The following is a 24,524-nucleotide window of genomic DNA, read 5'->3' on the forward strand; positions in this document are numbered from 1 at the left end:
AAATTGCCACTTTGGTGAATGAACTGACTTCAGATCTGCTCCATCTAAGCATGAAAAAGATGGAAATTTCATATTAATATGCTGCTTCCTGTCTATGCACAACCTTGCAAGACTCCAGCGATGGCACAATTTCTTGTTTCAAAAGGATAAAGTATTTTTTGACTGAAATTCAACTTAACACTGCAATTTTCCATGAGTGAATGATAGGTTATTATCCCAAATATTTCCAAATGAATGCTGTGTTCTAACGGCCTCCTTGAACAAACATAACATTTCTGTGTTGTGTAACTCTATTGATGATGTTTTTTTTCTTTGATTGGGATGATCCAAAATACCCCCTACAATTCAAACAATATCTAGGATTTGCACTTATTTGCTTTCAAAGTGTTCTTCAATCACTGTATTGGAAGATTTACAAAATAAAATGGGACGTCTATGATAAATGTTGCAATTTATCCTTAGAGTAAGTAATAGGAACAATCTGCTATCTCTAAAAATCTATACCAAGCTGCTCTAAGACAGATGAATTATGTGACCATCTAGTTACTTACAGTTTATATACATTAAGGTTGTTAAAAGTACTAATCACAGTCAAATAGACCTTTACCTTTTAGTACCCAGCTGCTTCATAGCCATTAATGGATTTTATTTTATGAGTAGGAAGACTCTGTTTTCATTTTATATTGGAGAAACATAGGTTAAGTATAGATTAAGTGACTTGTCCACTACCAAAGGATCTAAAAACATGGGAGCTTTTTTCCTTCTTCCTTTAAAACTATCCTATCCACTGGTGTTACCTTCTCTGAGCTCCTGGGATAATCCTGGAGCCTTTGAAAGCAAAAATTTAATTTTGTCCCTGCTCTCTCAGTGCTTCAGCAATATTTCTGGGGATTCTCCTAAAGCCCTACACTTCCTAAGGAATTAAGTAATAACTCCAATATAGGACAGTTACATAGATAAGGATTAGGGAAGGATGGTGAAAATCAATTCAATTAGTCTCTACCAATCCTGAAGTGACAAATAGTGGGAACACATATTATCACTCCTCTGTCTCCACAGGGCTTTCACTACAGGTAAGGATGATCCCACAGTAGACCCAGCTCCTTGTAACAATTCTTATATGCAGATTTGATTTTATGCTGCTTTCCTCTCCTTCCAAACACGAGATGTCCTCATGCTCTTGTTGGGAAATACGATTCCATCACTCCAAGAATTTGTTTTCACTGGGGCTGAGTGAAAGCTTGTCCTCCAGCAGCTGAAGGGTATTTGGCTGTCACTTCACATGTGAGGACCACCCATCCCTTCTGTCAAATCCACAAGTGCACTGTTTTGATATTTTATGTACATTTTCCTCCCTCACATTTGTATGTGATAAATTACCAATGGCATTTTTTGCTTCATGTATATCATCCCCTCTAAATAGATCTACTTACAGTCAATTGGATTCTTACTTACTTTCATACTTCTTTCATACTACTTACATACTTCTCTATCTGTCCTGCTGCTCCATATCCCCTGTAATTAGCCATTTCTCTTTGCTTTTTTTTCCCCCCTGGTATTTGTTTTCCTTGGTATCTCCTCATAGATCTAATATCCTGCTTTCTTTAGGATTTTAACGCACGCACGGCAGGAACAACAGATGGAAACTGTCAGCTACAGATGATGCCAAGGAGCTTCTGTGCAAGTGGAGACTCCAAAAGCTCCAAAATCCACGTGGGCATTTGTGCTACCGTGACATTTTGTCTAAGATTGTTATCTCCTGCCTTGCTGGATTCCCAGGAGCTATTTAGAGATGGTCTTTACACACCTGACACACCTGAGTTTGTCAGATGAGGGGCAGGGGGAGAAGTGGGAAGAAGTTATTCATCAGACATTTTAATTCCTTCTGGCTTAAAAGAAACAAACAAAAAATTTAAAATGAAACCCCATCACTTCTGGCCAAGTTCACATGGGGCTGGGACATTTCAGAGACTACTGCTATTTTCTGTTTGAACTGGTAGTAATAACCCTAGTCCTGCTCACCCTAAAAGAAAGTCACAGCAAGTGCTTCTCACAGCTCTGCTTCCTTGAGGTGGCACTTGCAGGTGGCAGAAGTCAGGACCCTTGGAGGTCAAAGGAAGCAAAGATTTGTGAGCCCTCACTGCAGGAGCACAGAGCACTGAGGGAACAGCAGAGGAAAGTGGAGCATGGAAAGGGAGGTGCTCAGGGCTAAACCTGGGCATTGAGGGAGGAGGATAAACCAGGCCAGCAGATGAAGGGGGAAGGCCCAGTTCTGATGCAGAGGAATGACCTGAGGCAAAGGCAAAATATTCCCTCCAGACTTTCACTACCATCAGTGGGGACAACACATAATCCCTGTCTGTCACACTTAGGGCAACATCACTGCAGGATGAAAAGGAGATCAGAGCAACCACAGAGCAGAACAGCACCGAATTAAAGGGTTCAGCTCTGCATCTCCCAGGGTTACATCACAACCCCTGCATGGCTGTTCTTTTGAAAACCTTGCCTTGCTCCTCTGAAGAGATTCTCAGACACTGCTGTCCTCTTCTTTCCAGCTCCTCAACTCCACACCTCCACCAACAGCTCCTTGGGCTGGAGGGAATTAGGAGAGCAGATGTGCTGATGGATCCTGGGACTGGACTAACCACAGTCACTGGGCACAGCAAAGAGCAGCTGGTCCGTAGCACCTGCAGCCATGAAACAAGACCTTGTTGGTCACACCACACCATGGAGGTGTAGCAGGCACATTAAGCATTAATTTAAAACTCTTCTGTCATCTTCGACTCAAACATCAGCTTTGTCAAGTGTTATCTGAACCTTTATTTTAGAAGTGTGGAGTCAGCTTTGTTTTTTTATTTCATTTTCTAGATCAAAACCCCACCTGCTGCCTGTACTGTTACTGTGAATAAACAATGTTACTGTATTAAAGAGGTTTTTATTCACCATATGCAATTGCACATGGCTTTAAAGACAAAATAGAATTACTACAGTGTTTTAGAAGTCCATATCCAGTTTAATAAGAGACTAGTTTATTCCTCTTTAGTACTTGCAAGAATCATTAGACATCTTTCAACTCCCACTAATTACTTTGTTTTTGGCAGACATTGCTGTTTCCTCCTCCTGCTTTTTTTGAATAAATCTGAAATTAACAAGTCAATAAAGTGACATATTTACAGTAAAAATAACTCAGCTCCCCTCTCTTCTTCCTCCCACTTCTCATATCTCCTTGCAGATGAAAAGGTCATCGTTCACCTACAGGCTTTAGATACACTCCCAGGGATTTGGGCACCTTCCCTTTGCATCAACCGGATCTCAAGCTGAAGATCTGATATTACAGTGAGCTCTTCCTGCTGTCTCAGGGTTTGATTAATTGCTTTAAATAGTTTAGAAACCAGAGCAAACACTTCTGAAAAAAAGATATCTGAGAAAGAAAACATGAGTTGCTTCAGTGAACTCCAATTGCCATGTGAAGTACACAATTATTAAATGCTCCAGGAGATGCTTTAATTTAAATGTGGAAGGAAAAGCACTGGAAAAGGGCACTTTTGGTGTACCAATTAAAAAAAGATGTCTTAAATCTTTAAACCCACTTTCTTCTTAACTCCAACTTACATAACTGAGATGTATGGGGAAAACTGGGGCAGGGAACATCACCTCAGAGAGAAACAGCTCCTAAACTCCAGAGTTTTGCAGTACTGCCAGGGAAGGAGGCATCTCCAGTGGCTGAGTGATCGTGAGGAGCTCCGACAGCCAGTCCTTGGCAAAGTACCCACGCTCTGAACGTTACCTTGACGTGCCAAGGTCAGCTAAAAAAAAAATACACATGTAAAAGTAGATGTCCAAGTTCTCCACCTCACTCCAAACTTCTACAGGAGAAGCAAGAGCTGGAATGGCATTGCTACTCAAGAAGTTCCACACGCCAAATGCAACTAGTGAACAAATGTCTGGGCATATTATCTTCTTGCAAAGGCAATGAAAATCTCACTCTCCTGTGGTATCTGAGCAAAATTCTCAGAATTCAGTCAGAACTGCAAAAGCAAAACAAAGCTTTCAGTGTGTTGTTCAAAGAGGTTAAAAAGGAAATGATTTTCTCTGATGAGGAAATCCCCCCAAACCTACTGCACACACAGAAACATGGATGACAAAAATAGATGAAAACAGAAGAGCACAGGAACTGCAGCTTTTCCGAGGTCTGGAGAGACCATTCCCAGCTAACAAGTGCTTGGTTTGTTCATTGCAGAAGTCCCACTGCACATATGGTACAGCTTCAGCTTGCATTCAGACAGAATTGATCTTTCTAGAAGCAGCAGATTGTCCATTAGGCCCATCAAGTCATCATGGGGTTAGAACTGTCAGACATGCACAGCAGAGCAGAAACAGTTCCTGTTATTAAGTATTTATTTATTTAGATGTAATGGTGAAAAACTGCAGGGCTCAAGAACATAAATAAGTGCAAAGACAGTCTAGAAATCAGAAGGTATTTGGTTAAAACAAGGTGGTTGCATTTAGTTTTAACTTTCTCCTTCTAGACAGTAAATTACTTGTCATTATGGACAGAATAGTCTCAAGGTCTGCAAAAATATTTCCAAAGAATTATCATAATATTTGAACACTCGACTAAACCAAAAATCCTTTACAACACAGGAGGTCAAACCTTATTAACCCAAAAGCCATACACACATTTAACTCATTAGCTTGTATGAATAAGAAATTTCCTCTTTTCCCATCTCAGAACTGCAGCTGCTTTGCAACGACTCCAAAAGCCCAGAAAAAGACGCGGATAACTCACGCAGCTTTTATCACATTAGCCACGGGCTGCACTTCCCATAATCATTAGCTTTGAAGTGTATTAAACAAACCAGAACACGACCTTAGAGCTGATATTTTAATAGCTCCACACAAGGGCAATTCTTTATCAGAGATACTTTAGTAAGGCCACCAAAGGAGATGCTATTGAGAAGTACCCAAACCAAGCAGGCAGAGAGCAGGGAGGCCGGGCAGGGACCAACTGCTTTGAGATGCAGAGTCACCACACAGCTCCCAGCACACACCTCTGAGCTTGGCTGGGCTCAGGCACCAACAAGAAGCAGATGTGTGCAAGTGGATGAGACTAATGCAGAAAAGAAATCAAAGCTTTTAGTTTCAAACTAATGCAATGTAGCGTGGCTTTGCTCATTAGCAAAATGCAGAGATTATCTTATCCACGTTTATGTTTGGTCCAATATGTCATTACTATTTTAGAAATGGAGTCTGGGGAAGGGAAAGTGAAAAGAGATGACACGGTGCCCTCTGAGTGAAGTCAGGAAATTGAAGATATTGCACATAGGAATTCATCTTATTTGAATTCTCACATTACTGCATTGCTAGAGATCTTCTCCAACACAACCTGCACTAAGGTATTTACACTATAAATAAATACATGCATAATGTGACCAATGCAGTTTTCCTTACATCCCTGCTTTAAATACCAAGAGCAGAGGGAAGATAAATCCAAAACTTTATAGTTATTATTGAGCTGTGGGATTATTCTTTTTGTCTTGAAGTGGCTACGGCTTTGTCATCTCCAGGACTATTTTACAAAGAAGTTTAAAGAAAATGTGTTCTTCTGCCAAGCCAATAATTCAAGATTCAGAAAGCGTTTTCTTTCCTACTGCGGGAAAACGTTATTTCCCCCCATCCCCAAGTTCTGCAAATCTTTAGTCATCCAATTCACAAGACCATGCTCAAAAGACATGAATTAAACTCAAGAATTTTAAAGGTATTTCCAAATTTAAGTTAACTACTCTGGTCTTTCTTACATTTAGAGAAAAATACAAAGTTATCACTAATTACAGGCGTCTCTCCCTACCATCTGCCCACTATACTGCATCTGAGATATGCAAGTGTACATAAAATAGAGAAAAACAGACATTAAACTTTAAAGCCACGTTTGCACACCAGTTTTTAACGTTAGTTTGAATACACAGCTTAATTAAGACGAGGACAGCCTGCAGACTGAGCATAGGACAGATGTACCCTGTATTAATTCCTACTCAGCCTGTGCTTTACAAAGACAGAATAATGTATTGCCCACACAGAACACGGTTTGTTAGAGATTATTTTAAAAGGTATTCAGGCATGCCAAAAATGTGTCTTCATGGATGATGAGCAGCCCAAAAACAAATCTGAAATTCTGAGAAATTAAAAAGGCCTTTAAAGAGCTAAGAGCGGCCAGATCTTGACGTGAAGGATCCTACCAGCACTAACCCATCTCCACTGCTACATTTTGCAACACACAAGATTATAAATTGAATTAAGCCACACGTAAATACAACATTTACATCTACAGAATAAATTTCAAGGTGGTCATTACAACAGTGTAGAGTTCCTAGAACTCTACTAGATCCTCTATGAACATATACACGTTCTTCCACCTGACAGGAGGTAAGAAGAAACCCAAACCTTAAAAACAAACCCCAAACCACCCCGGTGTGCTCCTGCAGGGAGCCAGACACTGAGCAGCTCCGAGCTGCATTTATCCCTGGCTGTTCGTGGAATCAACTTGAGCCAGCAGTGCTGTAGCTAAAGAATTCCAAAGGCCAGCAGACACACAGCACATTGTGGGGTGTCAGCCCCGAACATGAAGGTAGATGTAAGTGAAAGTATTCATGAAGTTGTCACTCGTGGACAAATCGCTCACTTACAATGGTAGATGGGGAGACAAACTCAAAAGCAAATTTAAAAACTCTTAACTTGATTAGAGGATGTGAGAATACAGGATAGACAGTCTCATGAGGACAAATATTGGAACTCATGACTACATTTAACAGGAAACTTCACATCGCCACAAGCCTTCACATTGTATCATCACATCTCAGGCTGCCCTGTGTAATTCTGTAGACAACACGTACCTCAAAGAAAAAGCCACCAACCTTTCCCCCCCCCTCCCTTGCCTGGGCTACTATTCCTCACCACACTCAACCAAGCTACAGTAATTCTAAAAAATTCAGTGGATTTAAGCCATGGCTTAAAAAAACCCCAAACAACCAAAACCCAACAGAATCTGGAAAAGTATCATCAAAATTGATGGAGGGGGATAACAACCTATCTTAAGTTTTAGCAGCTGCAGGACTGCAGCTTTGTAGCTTTACTTAAGACGTACAATTTTCACTGAAAGAATAAAACACCATTAACAGGCATTTGGCTCGATCTATGCTACGACATTTCGGTAAACACCTCTCACCTACTTGGAATGGCATCATTTTCCATTAGACTACACCAAAAACGAGATGAGAATTGAGGAATCAGAGCTCAAAGGTGATTAACAGCACAAAACTCATACACATTACGCAGGTTTTAAGCAGCCCTTTAATACCAAGACGTGTGGAGTATTTGATACATGAGAGATGACACACAGTCTGATTAAAACAAGCTGGTGTTGGAAGGAGAAAATGCACACATATTTTAAAGTGCAGCAATCCAGGTGCTTTTTTTCCCCCTATTTCTTCCCCCCAGTGAGGAACGTGGAGAGTGTGGGGACAGGTAACACACAGGGACACCTGCACATGATCCGTCTGTTCCCACAGGCATCAAACTCTTCCCACCTCTCCCATCAGTGCCGCAAGAAGTTGCAGCCAACGCCTGACAAGTTCAATGCTTAAGCTGCTCATCCGCATGTTCACATTGGGGAATTCGTGTGCCTTAACGTTAGGTAATACGGACCGGTATTTAAAAAAAAAAATAAATAAAAAAAAAGAGTTTTAACAGTGATGCATCAGAAATGCAGACGCAAACCCAAAACTGAGGTGATGCCTCACTATTGATTTTTAATATTAATTTTTAATAATCGAGCTCTTTCTGCAATATAACGTAAAACTTTAAAGCTCAAGGATTACAAGTAACAGCGTTACCTCGACGAATAACACACAAGTTTGGTTGTTTTAATGGCCAAAACGCAGAACGCTCGGCGCGCACACACACGGTCTGCGGCGCGCTGAGCCAGCCGGCAGGACCGGGGGAGCCACAGCCGGGAGCAGCCCCTCACGACCGGGCTCTGGAAGCCCAGCTGCGGGCTGGGAACGGCCAGGAACAGCCACCCCGACCCGCGGGACACCCCGGGCGGGTTTTCGGGCACGACTTTCCCTTCAGCGCAACTCCAGCGGGAGCGCTCCCGCCGGACCCCCGAGGGCGCCTCAGCCCCTCGGGGGCGGAGGAGGGAGCGCGTCCCTGCCCTCGCTGCCCGCAGCAGGTGAGCGAGCACCTGAGGGTCTCTGGGCTTGATTGAGGGGGTTCTGGGCTTGATTCCCACTCCTTTTGGGTTATCCCGCGGGGAAGCAGCTCCGATCCCGACCGCCCCTCTCCCGCCGCAGCGGCGGGCGCAGCCCGTGCTCGTCCCTCCCTCGGGGGCTGAGGAAGCGCCGGCGACCCCCGCACGGGCAGCGGCTCCTCCGCCCCGGCACGGAGCGGGGAGCCTCGCTCGTTTATAACAAATAAACTAGAGCCGCCCGGCGTGTTCGCACACACAGACCCGCCAAGGGACGAGCGCACTCACCGGCACTGCCGCCGCCCTGCCCGCTGCCCGGCGGTGCGCCCGCCGCTCCGCGCTCCGCCGCGGCTCCGCTGGGCTCGGCTCTGCCGGGCTGGGCTGTGCTCGGCTCCGCTCAGCCCCGCTGTGCCCCGCTCCGCCCGCCGCCGCCCGGGGTAGTGCCTTGGCCCCGCTCCGCCCCGCGCAGCCCCCGCCCCCGCCCCGCTCGGCATTGTGGGGCTTGTGGTCGCGGAGCGCGGACTACGAGCCCCAGGGCCCCGCGCGCGGTTCCGGACAACGCCTGGTGTGTGGTAACACCGCGGGTCTTCCTCCTTCTCCTCCTCCTCCTCCTCCTCCTGCTCCTCGCGGGCGCTTCCGGCGCGGCGGCGGCGGCGGCGAAGCCCCTCGGGAGCGGCGGGGCCCGGCGGGCCGGGGCAGGTGAGGAGCCGAGCCCTGCCCTGCCCTGCCCGGTGCTCCGCGGGGCGGGCGCGGGGCCCGCCGCGCCCTGCGGGGCTGCGAGAGGGGGCTGCGAATTAAACCCTCCCCCGGCACCGCGGCCGCGCACAGGGAGCGGCCGGGGCGGCCTGGGCGTGCGGGGAAGGTGTGCGGGGTGTCCCCTGCCCTCCCGGCCGGGCCGTGACCTCCTCCCGGCCCCGGCAGGGCTTGTCCTTCCCCCCGCCCTTCCCGCGGCCGCGGGGCTCCGGGGCCCTCCCCGTGCCCGGCCTGGTGCCGGTTCCCGGTTCCCTCGGCCCGGGCCCGGCAGGCGCAGGCCCGGATGTGTTTTATTTTTGTGTGTGTATTTATTTTTAGCTCGTCCTCTCGCAGCGGGCGCTGTCAGGTGGCTGCGGCGGGCAGGGAGAAAGGGCACCTCGGCTCCTTCCTGCGCCGGGGGAGGCTCAGGTTGGGCATAGGGAAGAAATTACTCACGTCGAGGCTGATTAGATATGAGAAGGGGCTGCCCAAGGGGGTGGTGGAGTCACCGACCCCCGGGGGTGTTTAAGGCAAGGCTGGACGTGGCACTCGGTGTGTTCTGATCGGGGTGACAAGGTGGTGTTGGGTCAGAGGTTGGACTCGATGATCTTGGAGTTCTTTTCCAACCAGTTTGATTCTGTGGTTCTCCGATTCCTTCTCCGCAGGGCTGTGCCCCCCTTAGGGACTGAGCAGTCAGGGCTTGGGTGTCCCATTAAGGTGCTCACTGAACTGGTGAGTTTGGCTGGTTCCTCTCCTGTGTCTCACACACAGTGGATGGCTCAAGCCTTGGGCCAGGTTTGTGCTGTTCCTGTTATCAGAGGAACTAAATGTCCCCTGGGATTTGTTTACGTGTTCGGAGCTGTGTCATACCTGGTGGTGTTTGATAAATAGGTTCACTTTCACATTCCCAAGGAGGTGAAAAAGAAAGAGAAACAGGGGTATGTTGTTGTGATTATATGTTCTAACAACCACGGCCTGTTTCAGTTATACTGTATAACAGTTTTAGTGTTGCTGACTAGTGGAACTGGAGCACAGGCTGTGGGTTCTCATGTTAGGCACAAACTGGACGTGTTAGGACAGACTAAATCACTTCCATTTTGAAGTCCAGCAAAGGAACACGAACTAATTGTAGGCCTGACTTCAGGTTAGGCTTGGACTTGGTTTTTTAAGTTGATATGGTTCTATAAATAGGCATCTTGGGTTTATCGCGGGTTTGTCTGATTTCTGAATTAGTCATAGAATTGTTCTGACAGTAATAAAACGCATAAGCAGTTCTGCTTTGTCAGAGTGAGCGGAATTGCAAGTGGCTGTTACACGTGTGTGGGGATGTTTGAGAACTGCATCTCTCTGTTCCAGACACTTTAAAGGCACTTCCAAAAACTCAATACTCTTTTCTGGTGACATTCTTCTTCAGTGAAACTGCTGGCTGTGAGAGTTAGTAGAATATGGAATCAGTGCACTAGCCTGCCTTTTTGAAATTCCTTGTTATCTTTGCTGATTTTAAAATACAGAGGTTGTTATCTTAAGATTTGATCTGTATGGTAATCCCAGGGCATTCACCCATACAGTTTTAAAAAGAAGGAAAGTAATTCTGTATCTGAAGCACAAAACCTTGAAGCTTTGTATAATACAATCGAAGTTATGCAATGGGAAATAATTGAAATTGGGCAGGTAAGGTAACCTCTGACAAAAAAAGGAGATGTGGCTTTTTTGGTTATGTGTTGTTTTTTTTTTAATTTAAGTGACCATTAATAAGAGAAACATAGTTACCAAGCTATGTGTGGGATGTGCATATAGTTAAAAGAGCATATTCTGCAATTTTTTTTCTTCTGTAAACTTTGCAACAGCAAAGTTGACCTAAAGCCCCTCCTTCCATCCACATTGCTCTTACATTTTGATTCAAGCTCTTTGCCTCTGAATTCAGGATGGAATTTATGCTGTTATTTCCATTCCCCCGCTCCTTCTTCCTGGACTTAGGTTATTTTTTCTGTTAACTCAGGGATCTCAGCTCAGGTTAAAGGTAAAAACCTCTTGAATCCTCGCTGCAGAAAGTGGAGCAGAACTTTTTGGCAGTAGGACAATCTTTTCTAGCAGGAATAGAGCTGTAGTTTTTGCTAGAAGCCAACCATTGAAATAATAATTCTTGTAAATCACTGCCTCAGGCCTTGTTCCTCTGTGGTACTTTTCTAAAAAAGAATATTAATGTCTAAGCACTTACGAGATCTGAGGTGGATGGAGCCTGGAGAAGGGAATAGAGACAACTTCAGTGCAGAATTAGATCTGCTGATGGCACAACTGAAGGTTGAAATCCTGCCAATTGATGCCAAATATTTCTGTTGGTTTAGAACTCTTTAAAAGTCGAAATGAGAAGAGTCTGCCCTCTTCTCTTTAAACACTGTTTCAGAACAAGTGTTGCACAAACAGCTTTCTTTGGTGGACACCTTGCTTGTTTTCACCCTGGCCTATGCACAGATGTGGATTTATAGTTCCATTGTGATGGTTGTGTTCTTATTAAGCATCTCTGCAGTTCTGCTTGATTTTTAGGGCATGGCTAAAAGTCTGTCAGTAAATGACACACATTAGAGAAAGCAAATTGTCACCTCAGACACCGCTAACGGTGGTTGTACATCCTGGGAAGGGTGGTGGTTTGTGCTCTTTACCTTTTTTTGATAAACAGGAAGTTTATCTTAATGCAGGTTTGTTTTTTTTTTTCTGCCAAAGTTCAGTTGAATGATTTCAAATGTCATTGGATATATAGGGGGGGATGGTTCTTTGAAGAATCTTTCCAAATCTGTTCCTCATCCAAAATGTCCTACATCTCTCGGTGTTTGAATGGGATAATATTTTAGTGCTGAGACTTACATTTTAGAATGTCAGATTTGTACCGACAGGGAAAGGATGTGTTCCATGTTAGTACATCTCTTGATGTGTGTGATGATTAAGATTGAGCAGGCAGGCTTGTATAAACTGGCATCTTAGCACAGTTTGCAAATCTAGATTCTCTGTAAATTCCCTGTGTCATTCTGTGCATTCTCCCCCATGCTACTAATTGCACATCCATGGATTTGAATCCATGGGATCACTGTCACAGGAAAAGCTCAGGCTCACACACAGTGTCATATTTGGCAGTGTCCTGCTGTCTTCTCCTCGTCTGCCCTCTCAGACCAATTAACAACTTTGCCAGCAGAGTAACACCTTTTATGCACCTTACAGCAATTTCCCAGGATTTTCTGAACTGCCCCTCTCCATTGTGCTGTTCTAATAAATCACCTTCTCGTGGAATCTTATTCCATCTTTTTTGAGAATGTAAAAAGAGCCAGTTGACAGATGAAACTGGGGTAAACTCTTCTCAAAGCAAAGGCTCTTTGGAGATAGCAGGGAACTGAAGTTAAGCTGTGAGGAGACAGTGTCATGCAGCCTGGCAGCTGTGCAGAGCTGCTTTTGATCACATCCCAGAAGAAATGCTGGAAGCTCCTCGTGGCTGCCTGATAATGTGCATTAAACTTTGGCTCCAGTCAGGCTGTTTTCAAGGTTGGTGAACTTGCTAATAGTTGATCTAAATAATAGAACAGAAACTTCATGGGGATTTGGCCCCTCACCAGGATTGAGCCCTTCCTCAGGGATATTTGTGTGTGGTTTAGTGCAGCTGTGACAAACTGTCTTTCTGTAGCACAGTAAATGTGGAATTTTTTATGAAGATCTTTATTCTTTCTATTTAACACCAGCAAAGCCTGAAGTGCATAAGTTACATCCAAAAGTTGTGAAGAAGCTGATCCCTGACTGCAAAGATAAATGGTGTGGCAGGGCCAGCAGTCAGGTACTTGCCTGACAGTGTGATGCTTCCTAGTGTATCTTCTAGAAAATAGGGAGGTTTCTGGAATAATGAACAACCAGTGTGATATATTAAATATATTTCTTTTCATACATTGGCAACAAAGGCATTTGATGTTCTTATGTATTTCTTGTGTACATGTGTATATATAAATCCACCTCTCCAGTCACAACATTGGGATCTTTTGTCTTAATATAAATCCAAAGTGGTGTTTGTTTTTTTTTTTTTGTAAGAGTGTCAGTGTCTGGTAAAGAGGTAATAGATAATGTATAATTGTTTTTATATGAGGAGTTTAACTGTACCATGGATTAGTAACAATAGCTTATGGCTCTTCAGGAGAAAATGAGTTCTTCATGGTAGTCCACAGTGTAATAGGTTTTCATCATCATAAAAATCCATCATTTCACTTAGTATTTCCTTTTTTGTGTGTGTGTGTGGGTACTGCTAGCCCATAAAAACAAAGTAATTATATCTAATGGCAATTCTGTCCTTTTTTGCCCTTCTTCCTGTGATAAAAATCTTTTGGGTAGAGAAGAACAATGTTCAGTGACCTGATTTAACTCTTTAAAAAACTTACTCTGAGAACACTGTCCTGGATAAAACCTTGCAGTGAATTAAACTGTGAGTGCTGCCTTTAGTGGTGCTTGTCAGATTAGTATCTTGCATGAATTTATGTTTACTGAACTTCCAGAAACATGGAATTAAACAGCAAAACAAAGATCTCCATCCACTCTGCCCCTCACATGCCAGCCTTTGGAGCAGGGAATACACGTGGATAATAAATGGGACAGCTTGTACCTGCAGTAGGGAGTGAAAACTTGCTCAGACAAGTTCCCACCCCCCATGTGAGCAGACCTTGCATGAATTTATGTAACTGAAACAAGTTCTTGAAAAATATTCCACTTTTTGAGGAATGGTGAATATTCACTTGTGTTCTTCCATGTTCCTGACAGCTCTAAAATGTCTCTGGGTAGGGGAGAAAAATGTGAGAACCCTGATTTTTGCAATTCCATCCATGTGGACGTATCCACACAAATCCCTTTCTAAACTCTTGGGAATCCTGTTCTGGGGCTGTAGGAATTGCTCATGTGTGTTATGTTGAAGGGTTGGAACAGCAAGAGAAATTTTGGAATAAGCAGTCCATGTCAGAAGACTGATATAAATTTTTTTACTATAGTCATGTTTAATTTTTCTTCAATGTTTTAACTGTTCTGTGACCAGTTCTTCACCTACTTAAAAATATATTCACAGTGCCTGTTCACAAGCTCAGATGAGACATGTATAATATTTGTAGTCATCCGAGTTCTTCCCTGTGCTGACTGTAATCAATAACAAATTTCACTTGTGTAATTATGGCTAACCTACTATAAACCTACCCTGGAAACAAATATCTGTTCTTTTATTGAAACAGCCCGAAGATTTTTAGCTGCTGCAGAGCATAATGAGGAATATAACCGGAAGAAATATCTTGTTTTTTTTCACCTGTTCACACTCTCAGTGATATTGATTGCTGGAGTAGCTTCTGCTGTTGCTTATAATTTCACTTCTTTCACTTCTTACTAAAATGTCAATAAATTACACAGACGTGCAAATGCCTGATGACTGAAGCTTGTTAGGAGGAAAAAACCTCCTCTAGTGCATTAGATGTTCCAAGCAAATGTAAGAATTAAAACTGTTTATCTCTTTTTTATTTTTATTCCTAACTTGGACTTCAGGTCTTTAAACTCAGTTATGTCATGTAAAATATTTTTAGAGAATCTGATGAACAGAACATGTAGCAGGCTGGAACAAAGATTTCTTGTGAGCTGTAGGGTGATCTTTCTTCTTTTCCACATATTTTCTATGTCTGAGCAGTGATGGCTCCATGTTGGATACGATGAGCTGGACAGGGTGGAGAACTTCCAAAACAGAGGTTCAGTTACTGGAACAATAATTTTCCATTGAGTGAACAGAGCTGGGGACACACCCGGAGTGGAAACATGACTTCAGCTTATATAAACCCAAAGAGGGAATATTAGGAATTCAAAGAGGTGGAAAGTAGGCACAGCTTGATGCATGTGCAAAAATATGGGGTATTTATAGGTAGTTTTAATGTTAATAGTCATGATGCATCTATATGGGGTTTGGGTTTGCAGCATTTCAAGCTTTTTCTGTAGGGGAGTTGTCAGGAACCTTATGCTGCTGCTTATGAGTGGTGGCAAGATTATTGTAAATACATATCAAACAAAATCACTGTTTTCAGGAAAATTGATTCCATAAGAACTTGAAGAAAAAAAACCCGACTTCTGGTAGCACCCTACTCTTTTAAAATATTCACTTAATAGATTTCATTTGGGGTTTTGAAGTCACACAAAGTGGACGTTCCATATTTACTTGACTCACGTCATAAGGAATTCCTGGTTTCTGGGCAGTAACAAGCTGAGGTTGATCTGTGTTTTCATTTTTAGAACCTGCCAGTCACGAGTGTTTGTAACTGTGTGTTTGTTTTGTCTTTTCTCCTCATGCCCTAAGGACGATTTCAAGCCCTTCAAGTATTCTTGCACGACGAGGAAAAAGAAGAAACATTTCAGTGAATGAGGAGTTTTTTGCTTCTATAGTGTTTTCCTTGAGAAGTGGCTCTTTGAATGAGGATGACAATGGAAGAGATGAAGAATGAAGCAGAGACCACTTCTATGGTTTCCATGCCTCTCTATGCTGTCATGTACCCGGTCTTTAATGAGGTGAGCTACAGTTTGCTTTGGAATGGGACAATCCCCTTTATTTTGGGAAACATGGGCACAGTAACAGGTTGTTCATTTTGGCTGTGGAAGCTTTGTGTCTGACACCATCTCCTTTCCATGCATTGTTTTACCCTTTTTCCATGAATACTGTTTCATGCTCGTCAGAGGTTGCTGGATGTCTCGGCCCTGATCTTTTTTCTTACCTTTTACAGAGGATTTTCACAAAAACGCCAGGTCTGGTATTCTGTGGCAGGAAGTAACATACACTCAAACACATAACTGTGAACATTTTAATTTTACTGCTAATGGTTGTAATAGGATCAAATAGGATATTTGATTTTCTGTGAGTATCAGAGATTGGCAAGATGCTCTCAAAAACTTCTGTCAGACTTCTGCTGCAAAATACGTCCAGTGACATATTTGATTTATTTGAGGAGGGGGAAGTCTTTCCTTTGAGATTGAACATTTTAATATCTCTCAAATGACACCAGTAATTTGAAAGCCTCTGTCAGTTCCCAGTTCCATTATGTTTGTAAGGCAGGGCATGAGTATTTGACTTGTTTTGTTCTAATAACATCAGAATTCCTGACAATTCTAAACTTTCATTGCAGCTAGAAAGAGTAAACCTGTCTGCAGCTCAGACGCTGAGAGCAGCTTTTATTAAGGTGAGAAGTGACTTGTTTTGAAGACTGATTGTTTAAAAGGTAAACCATATATAGTAAAGCTAAAAAGTCAGCTTTCTTGTGTCCTTGTCTTTGCATCTGAAGCCTCCATCCTTGATCCAGCAGTCTAAAAGTGAAGTGGACAATTGCATGGGCTGTAAGTTTGAGAGGTCTGATGTTATGAGTAGAAATCTGAATGAAACACATTGAGACATTTTAAACAGACTTTTGTCTTGTCCATATAGTACAAAAGCTTAAATGAGGAAGCAATCAGTGAATAAATAATATACTTAATCTAAAATTGCCAAGATTATGTGGCAGAGGTGCTCATGAGCAGTAGACACACAGCAGGCTTTGGAAGTGCTTTACAGGGTGAGTGCTAATGGGATTTTTTTGTGGATGAGGATAAGTTCAGTGCTTGTGTCTGCATCCAGCAGTAAATGGAAAAAAGAGTCTTCTAACTTTTGTATTCCTAAAGGGTGAAAATTCCTTTATGCTCCTTTATCGAAGTGCTGATCTTTTGAAATTCTTAAAACAAAAATAATTGCAGGCGTGACAAATCTTAACATGTGAGCTGTGCAACTACATTGCAGTTCCCTGTTTATAAGCCTAAATCTAAGTGTACCCTGACAATCTGAAGTCTCAGCTGGAGCTCATGCAAGCTAAATGTTTTTACAACTAATGATAAGGAGCTGAGCTGGGTGCAAATAATGTAAAAACTGAGATATTGGTAGCTAAAAAAAAAACCACAGTCTCATTCTTATTCCACACAGTGCAGTTTTTTAGTAGCAGCACAGGTAGTGGGAACACCTCCAGTGTTAGCTGAGCTCTAGCTTAGTTTTACTTAGATATCATCAATCAAAAGCTGTTTTTTTTACTAGAAAAGCAATTCCAAAATGATGTCTGAGCATATGATGTGATTCGTAAGAGGCACATTTATAAAATGTCCTGTGGAAGGTGGGGGAGCAGCACCTGGCTTGGAGTGAATTGAATTCCAATGGATACAATGTCTTTGTCTCAAAGCTTAGTGTTTATGAAAATATAACAGGATATAGAAATTCATGAAAACCTTTCTCATTCCAATTGAAACGAGTGGAAAAGCTTATTGGAAAAGTTATTTATACCAAATCAGTGATGTAGCCCGAAATAATGAATGTTGTGGTGGAAAAATGGTTTTCAATGTAATCTACTGGTCTAAAGCCATTAGGATTTAAAGTTTCTGGCAAACTCCTGCAGTATCTGAAGCGAGGGACATGAAAATCTGCCTTTGTGCTTGCAGTATTCAGGCATTGCATATTTAAGAGTAACAATTTGCTTTACTGGACAGGCTGAAAAAGAAAATCCAGGTCTTACACAGGACATCATCATGAAAATCCTGGAGAAAAAAAGTGTGGATGTGAACTTCACGGAGTCTCTTCTGCGTATGGCAGCTGATGATGTAGAAGGTAATAAATCTCATGTTGAATAACTGGATTTTTAATGACACTGTTAACTAGAAATAGGCATTTCTCTGCCTTTTTTTTCAGAAGAGATTATTTGTTTCTTAATACAATTTTTTTAGCAGGGTAAAAGAAAATTTGTGTTTTTTGAATACCTCTCTAGGAGAAGTTGAATCTTCCTGAAAACCATACTTGAATAATAAGGGAAAAAAAGAAAATGAATGTTAAGGACTATATGGGTGCATAGTTCATCTTTTGCATTGCTAACAACACAGAAAAAAGCATGTGGAGTGTAACATGCTCTTTTTTCCCTCCCCTGTTTCAAAATAAAAACAATAGTTACACTGTCAGAGAAGGAGAATGTAGGCTTGGAATTGTTTTAATACTGAATTGGGTTAGTGTAGCGCCTTCAGTGTCTCAAATAGATTAAGATGGGCTCTTTTTCCATGGTGCAGTAATAAAGGTGGTTGTTGCACTGTGTTTTGGTTCATACAGAGTGTATTCACTGCAGTTTTCTGGTCATGGCTATTTTTGTGCTGTTCACCTTCAAATATCCCACGGCACTACTGCTGCATTTTTGTGGAGTGTTTTTAGCTGTCACTGGAGACTTGAGGACACACTAATGGTGTTTCTGAATATGTTCTTTTTGGTAGAGTATATGATTGAAAGACCAGAACCTGAATTCCAAGATCTTAATGAAAAGGCACGAGCACTTAAACAGATTCTTAGTAAGATTCCTGATGAGATCAATGACAGAGTGAGGTTTCTTCAGACAATCAAGTAAGTACCACGTGATGGATTTTTCTGCAGATTGAGAGGTCAAACTTTTTATTTAGGCCTGATTCTCACTCAAATGTTCAGGATATCCCTTGACCAAACTTACCTTGCAGATTCCCACACTGAATTCCCAGGGCACTGCTCTGGCTCTTTGCATTTGGTCTTGTGACATCGTGTCTGACACTCACTCTGTAGAGACTGTTTTAAGAAGCATTTGATTCCTAGAAGGGGATTAAATTCCAACATTTAAATGGGATCACTTAAGGATATTACAATTGCTTTTTTTTTTTTTTCCAAATAGGGACATTGCAAGTGCAATAAAGGAACTTCTGGACACAGTAAATAATGTCTTCAAGAAATACCAGTACCAGAACCGGCGGGTACGTGCAGCAGCTCTTCACATACAATATTTGAAATAGTCTAAGAGGAGGCATTTCCTTTTGATCAGAGGATGAGTAGGAGACTTTAACTGGTCAATGACATAATGATTTAAGAGCAGAATTGTCATGTGATAGGTCTGGGCAGTTTTGTAGGAAGAGAATGATATCTCTTCATGTCTTCTCAGAAAAACAAGAATGAAAATGCTGTTCCAAATGTAATGTCAGCCAGTTTTGTGATCAGCTCAACCTCAAGATTCTCACTGTACCCAACAATATGTGAACTAAGACTCTGCTCCTCATGTTTCTGTTTTCTCAGGCACTTGAGCACCAAAAGAAAGAGTTTGTAAAATACTCCAAAAGCTTCAGTGATACTCTGAAAACCTATTTTAAAGATGGAAAGTAAGTATATTTTTATAGTAGTAATTTACGTCAGTAGGGCTGTGTCAATCAACAGGGGAAAATGAGACAAGCTACCTTTTTCAGCACTTGCCTAATTTTCCATACCTGTGTCCTCAGACTATCATGGCTGCTTTAAATACTATTTCTTTTGTAATGCCTTTGAGGAAAGTGAATTTTTTTAAATGCACCACAATACAACACCTATATGCAGTGTTAGTTTTGAATCTGAATTTGTGAAGTTAAATTTCCTGGCCTTGTGTGGTTTTTCTCAGTGTGCATACAAGGACAAAGAAATTATGAATTCTTTGTTGAAAAAGGTAATCTACCTATTTGAAGTATCATTTGCAAACACTAAACATCTGTGCAATGTTCTCTTTGATTTACATTTTTATTGGCCTTTCTTTATAGGCCCTTATAATGCTTTGCAGTGTTTGGAATTACTCAGTTGAGTCTTTTTCTCTTTGAACATTTTAGCCTTCAAACTGAGGCTTTTTCCAGGTCTTCACCTTGGCTTTTGAAGTCCATGTTCCTGTAGAATTCACTGTGGTGATTGTTTGGGAAGATGAGTGTAACCCCCTCAGACTTTGACAGTGCCAGAGTGTTCTGTGTGCTGCAGTTCTAAAAATGAGAACTCACTTTCATGTCAGCTCTTGTTGAGCTTGGCAAAGACTAAGAACACTCGGGAGATGGTGCATTACTAAAGGGCAGGGAAGTCTTAAGACCAGCTGGGAATACTATCTTGCTTCAATCAAAGCATTCTGATTTTCTTTTCTTACTGAAATTGGGGCTAAATTTGGTTATGATACCAAAAAGAGAAATTCAGACCCTGTAACTTTATAATTACTGGACAGAAATATTGTGGGCATAAGCTTTAAGTGTGTCAGTTATTTGCAGTATTGTAAGAAATTCCATAAGGCTTGTATTTCCTATCCTTGTGAAATCAGGAGTCATTTTAATGTGTCTGAACTGCATGTTGAGTGAGATACCTGCTCCCACCAGGAGGTACCAGCCCCAAAGAGAACAGTCCTGCTCACAGGTGTCATTCCTGAGCTCAAAAACCCAGTGACTCCACACCCTTCTTAACAAAAAGATAACTAAAATAGCAGTTTCCTTCCACGTGTGTGCATGCTTAGTATTTCTACAGGAAATATTTGCCAGTTCTGAAATTAGTGGGGGGTGAAGTGCTTGGCTTTGGAAAGAACTCGTGTTTGACAATCACAGGGTCAGAAAATGGCGTGGGTTGGAAGGGACCTTGAAGATCATCCAGTTCTAACCCTGAGTCATCTGCTCCACTTTTTTTTCTTAGTTAGCTAAACCCCAGAATCGAACAATTGAGATGTCAATGATGATTAAGAGCCCAATTCTTTAAGTTCCTGCCAAATAAACACAACCTTTCTAGGATTAGCTGTGCAGATAAGGCCGGGTGCCAGCACTTAGCTTCAGGTAGATCAGGACAGGGGAGGACATCAATATACTTCCAATTTTCAAAGCCTGGATGCCAATAATGCTGGATTTATGGAATGCCATGTTTCTAAAAGCATCTGAAGCAGTGTCTTTCTCTTTCCACAGGGCAATAAATGTGTTCATAAGTGCCAACCGACTAATTCATCAAACCAACTTGATACTCCAGACCTTCAAAACTGTGGCCTGAAAACTGTATATGTTGAGAGTTGTACTTTTCAATGGTGGATAGGGTACCTTTATATGTAAATTTTAAAGTTTTGACTGTATAAATTATCAGCCCCTCTCCAGGGGGGGCCTAATGCAGGATTTTGAATGGGATTATTGCCATCTTACACCATATTTTTGTAAAACATTGTAGCTTAATCATAATCTCACAAGGAAGATTTTGCATCACTTTTTTGCTATTATCATTCTTTTCAGAATTATAAGCCAAAAGAATTTACGCCTTAATGTGTCATTATGTAACATTCCTTATAAGAATTGTAAATATTTGGTGTTCTGTTTCTGACATTTTAACTTGAAAGCGGCAAACTGCAAGATTATGTATTTAACGATATTGGTGGCAAATATTCAATAAATAGTTTACATCTGTTAGACTGTCTTTTTGTATGTGAACGAAAGTGCAGATCTCATCTTTCTAGAACTGCAGAACATTCATTAAATAGAAAAACAATTCCAATTATTTGGGTGCTTAAAGCTACTGGGAGTTCAAATCAGTGTAAAATCAGGGGTTTTCCTTAAAGCTGAGATTTTTTTGGCTGTGATCTAGACCAGAATACCAGAATAATTATATTAAAATGTCTTTGACAAAGTAATAAGTAAACTCAGAAGTGAGATGTTCTTTTGTTTTTGACAGAAACTAAATCTCACTTCTTCCTTAATCTTCTCTTGGTGGTGAGTTAACAGGTTTTCTACTCCGAGACTATTCCAAGGTTTGGAGCAGAGGATTATTTTAAATATATGCAGCTGAGTTTGCAGCAAAGGTTGAGTTTAAAATATTAAGATAACTGGGTTTTCAGTTGGTGCCCTTTGGGAGGGAGGAGGAGAGAAGCTGGAACTCTTCCAGGTAGCACTAGTGATATCTCTACTATGCATGCCACAAGGCAACCTCTATTTTTCAGGGATTGAAATCATGTGAGACCTCCACTGACAAACCTTGGCTGTGGCGATGGTTAAGAGCTGCTGATGGACAGAATAAATTTTATCATTGTGATTTCATGGTGATTTTTCACAAGTTTAAGGAATCTCTCACGTGCCCCTTTGAAGTGCACCTTGAGCTCATTTTGAAATAGAATAAACCTCTGAAAGATCTTTAAAATCTCTGGCCATAACTAGTAAGTTTAGAGAAGAATGTGAAGCAGTTTATAAAGCTGCACAGGCTGTTGCAGGAGGATCACTCCAGGCTGAAAGAGCACAATTGCTACAGAAATACTCCTTTTTTTTAGGTGTAAATGCTGAAGAAAAAGTCCATCCAGACTTTCCTTGCACACTGGCCTGGTGCTGTATTGCTCATTTGGGGCAAGTGCCTTATCCAGAGTCCAACAGCTGGGTCCTTGAATTTGGTTTATCTGCTTCAAGAGGGGGGAAGTGCAACCTGCAGCCCTCCCAAATAGCACTGGGTGTTCTGCTGTCTGTCTGGCCATGGAATTGTTTCCTTGATGAGAGCACTGACTGTAGTGAAATGGAACAATGTAAGGAGAGTATTGTGTAAAAATGACTCCTGGGGAATGTACCTTGTGAAATTCCTGGTTCCACATGAAGCTCTAAATGGGACATGGTCCTTAAAGCTTTGCTGTTTTGTATTCTGACAGTGGTGTGTTGTGTCATTAGCAAATTGAGCTTAGTAACATGACAAAAGGATGCAGATACAATTTAGAGCTAAAACTTTCTGGTATTTGTCAAAGCTTGGCCTGCTGAACTGTCATTTCTTGGAAAGTGGTAGAAGAGCAGCAGTTTTAGCAGCTACTAAGGAGACAGCCTGACTAAATTAGAGTAATATTTCATTTGCATCTTTGCATTCTATGAGTAAAAAGGTTGAGTATTCCTTGTGGATGATGTTCACTTAAGTCATAGCTCCAAAGGGCTTCATGAAGAGTAATTAGTCAGGTTAGAAGGAAGGGAAAGGCACCTGGAGTTTGTGATACTTCATTTGTCTTGAAAAGAGTGTTTAGTAGTGGAGAGGCTGCAAGGAGACAGAGACATGAAAACTTGGGCTTTATTTTCCAAATTGGACTTAATTCCCATAACATTCTGAGATTTCTCTACTTTCTTGAATTGAGAGAGACAGTAGCAGGTGTTGGTAATCATTAGTTGAATGATACCATGTTTATAAGTGTCATAAAAAAATATTAAAAAACCATTTATGACTTGGGTCCCAAACAAGATGCTGTGTTATGTCCTTTTAATTGATTCCTGGTAAAATCAGAGGCTGTTTCATCAAGAAATGAATTGTTCCTGTTCATCAGTTCTTCCCTAAACCTTTACTGGGTAAAAGGTACCAAATACAGGGCTGAGCTTCAGGTAGTCTGGCCAATGTGTTTTGTTTGATTTATAACCTCATTGTGATTTCTTTATGTTACCCTTAAAATGAATGGAAAATTATTCATTGTAATCAATGTCTGGTAATGGGAAAACTTGAAAACTGGTGTCTTCAGGTCACACTCTTCTGTTGTGTGCAGTGAATCCATATCTAGTGGTCTTATAAACCTCTATTTTCCACTGAATATGAGCTGGGACATATGTCTGTCAAATTTTATTGTGGTTTTTGCACTTTATTATTCAAGTTACCTGAGTAGCTAAAGATAAGTTTCTCTTAAGGATTTCTAAATACAGCAGGTAGTGTTGCAAAATGCTCTTAGAAACTTTCTGCTGTGAATGTGGGTTATGACTGCTATGATAATGTTAACATACAGAAAATCAATCTAATAAACAAAATAAAACTTTGTATATTTGTTAATGAAGCAAAGAAACGTCTTAATCACTTGTTTTGACTTTCCTCAGCCTGTAAAAGCAATGAAGACAAGCTTAGATTGACTTATTTCTGGTTAGAAGCTTGGTTTAGTCGTGATCCAAAGGTTTGTGTACGGGTGTGTGAGATGTGCCTGTGCCAGCTCAGCACAAGGTGTATCTGGATGGTGAGTATGGAACATCAGAGTGTTCTGCTGTCACAGCTTCCCTGCACCCAGGCAGTGGGATGAGATAGGATCAGTCTTGATTAAGCATTATCTTCTGACATGATCTTATCTAGATTACCAGTGAAGTTCCTTCTTAATGTTCTCAGCTCCTGCACTGTGTGTCAGGGGGTGCCTTGTTCTGCAGGTGTTATCTGATCCTCCTGCAGAGACTCTGCTCCCTCAGTCGGGTGGGGAGTGAAAAGAAGGTTGTCGAGACAAACTTGCCACAAGTCTGAGCTTTAGGTTGTTCCAGTCTGAAGGGGAAATCAAATAAATGCACCAGCATGTGCAATACTAATAACTGGGTTTGGTACAGCACTGATTGTCACCTGCCTTTGGAGGAGGCACTGGCTGTTCTGCCTGAGAATCTGGCTTTGCCAAGCCCAGCCTGGCTCCTCTTCCCAGAGGACTCTCCAGTGCCTCCTGGGAAGGGAATTGCAGGCAGTTTGTACTGGCAGGTGTGGGAACTCTCTGAGCTTTGCATAATGATTCAGGGCAGTTGTTCCCTGTGCCATTTTTTTACTCCACTGTTTTGCTCTTCCTCATACTCACCTGGGCAGATGCTGCCTTTAAAAGAGACCAGCAGGGAATGTGCTTCAGGAGCGGAGGCACTGCCTGAGAGCAGAATTAGTGCTGAAAAGAAGGACTGAAAAGATGCTCCTGGGTCCTTTGGCTTTTTGTTATAGAAATTAAAAAGTGCTGTA

The 24,524-nt window shown here is 41.8% G+C and overlaps 2 protein-coding genes across 4 annotated transcripts in view; one reads left to right on the plus strand and one right to left on the minus strand.

The window, feature by feature from the left end:
- The window catches only part of SERPINI1 (serpin family I member 1), a 45,883-nt gene extending 37,272 nt beyond the window's left edge, over nucleotides 1–8,611 (minus strand). The window contains exon 1 of the mRNA XM_027685869.1: nucleotides 8,531–8,611. The gene's annotated coding sequence lies outside the window, so the exon portion shown is untranslated. The remainder of the gene's footprint in view (nucleotides 1–8,530) is intronic.
- Nucleotides 8,612–8,725: 114 nt separating this feature from the next.
- On the plus strand, nucleotides 8,726–23,591 carry PDCD10 (programmed cell death 10). Of its 3 annotated transcripts, XM_027685871.1 has the most exons (9): nucleotides 8,726–8,807; nucleotides 13,342–13,347; nucleotides 15,318–15,526; nucleotides 16,138–16,191; nucleotides 17,516–17,633; nucleotides 18,281–18,407; nucleotides 18,706–18,784; nucleotides 19,101–19,183; nucleotides 20,753–23,591. In XM_027685871.1, exons 3-9 carry the CDS (start codon nucleotides 15,431–15,433, stop codon nucleotides 20,832–20,834), a joined length of 639 nt encoding a protein of 212 aa, XP_027541672.1. In that variant the 5' UTR covers nucleotides 8,726–8,807; nucleotides 13,342–13,347; nucleotides 15,318–15,430; the 3' UTR covers nucleotides 20,835–23,591. The 3 variants fall into 3 exon arrangements, with proteins under 3 accessions (XP_027541672.1, XP_027541671.1, XP_027541673.1); XM_027685870.1 differs by lacking the exon at nucleotides 13,342–13,347 and having other exon boundaries at nucleotides 8,735–8,941; XM_027685872.1 differs by lacking the exon at nucleotides 13,342–13,347 and having other exon boundaries at nucleotides 8,755–8,807.
- Nucleotides 23,592–24,524: the final 933 nt, after the last annotated feature.

The sequence above is a fragment of the Neopelma chrysocephalum genome, unplaced genomic scaffold (assembly GCF_003984885.1).
Source record: "Neopelma chrysocephalum unplaced genomic scaffold, ASM398488v2 Primary Assembly neopelma1_69, whole genome shotgun sequence".
In the NCBI taxonomy this organism is placed as follows: Eukaryota; Metazoa; Chordata; class Aves; order Passeriformes; family Pipridae; genus Neopelma; species Neopelma chrysocephalum.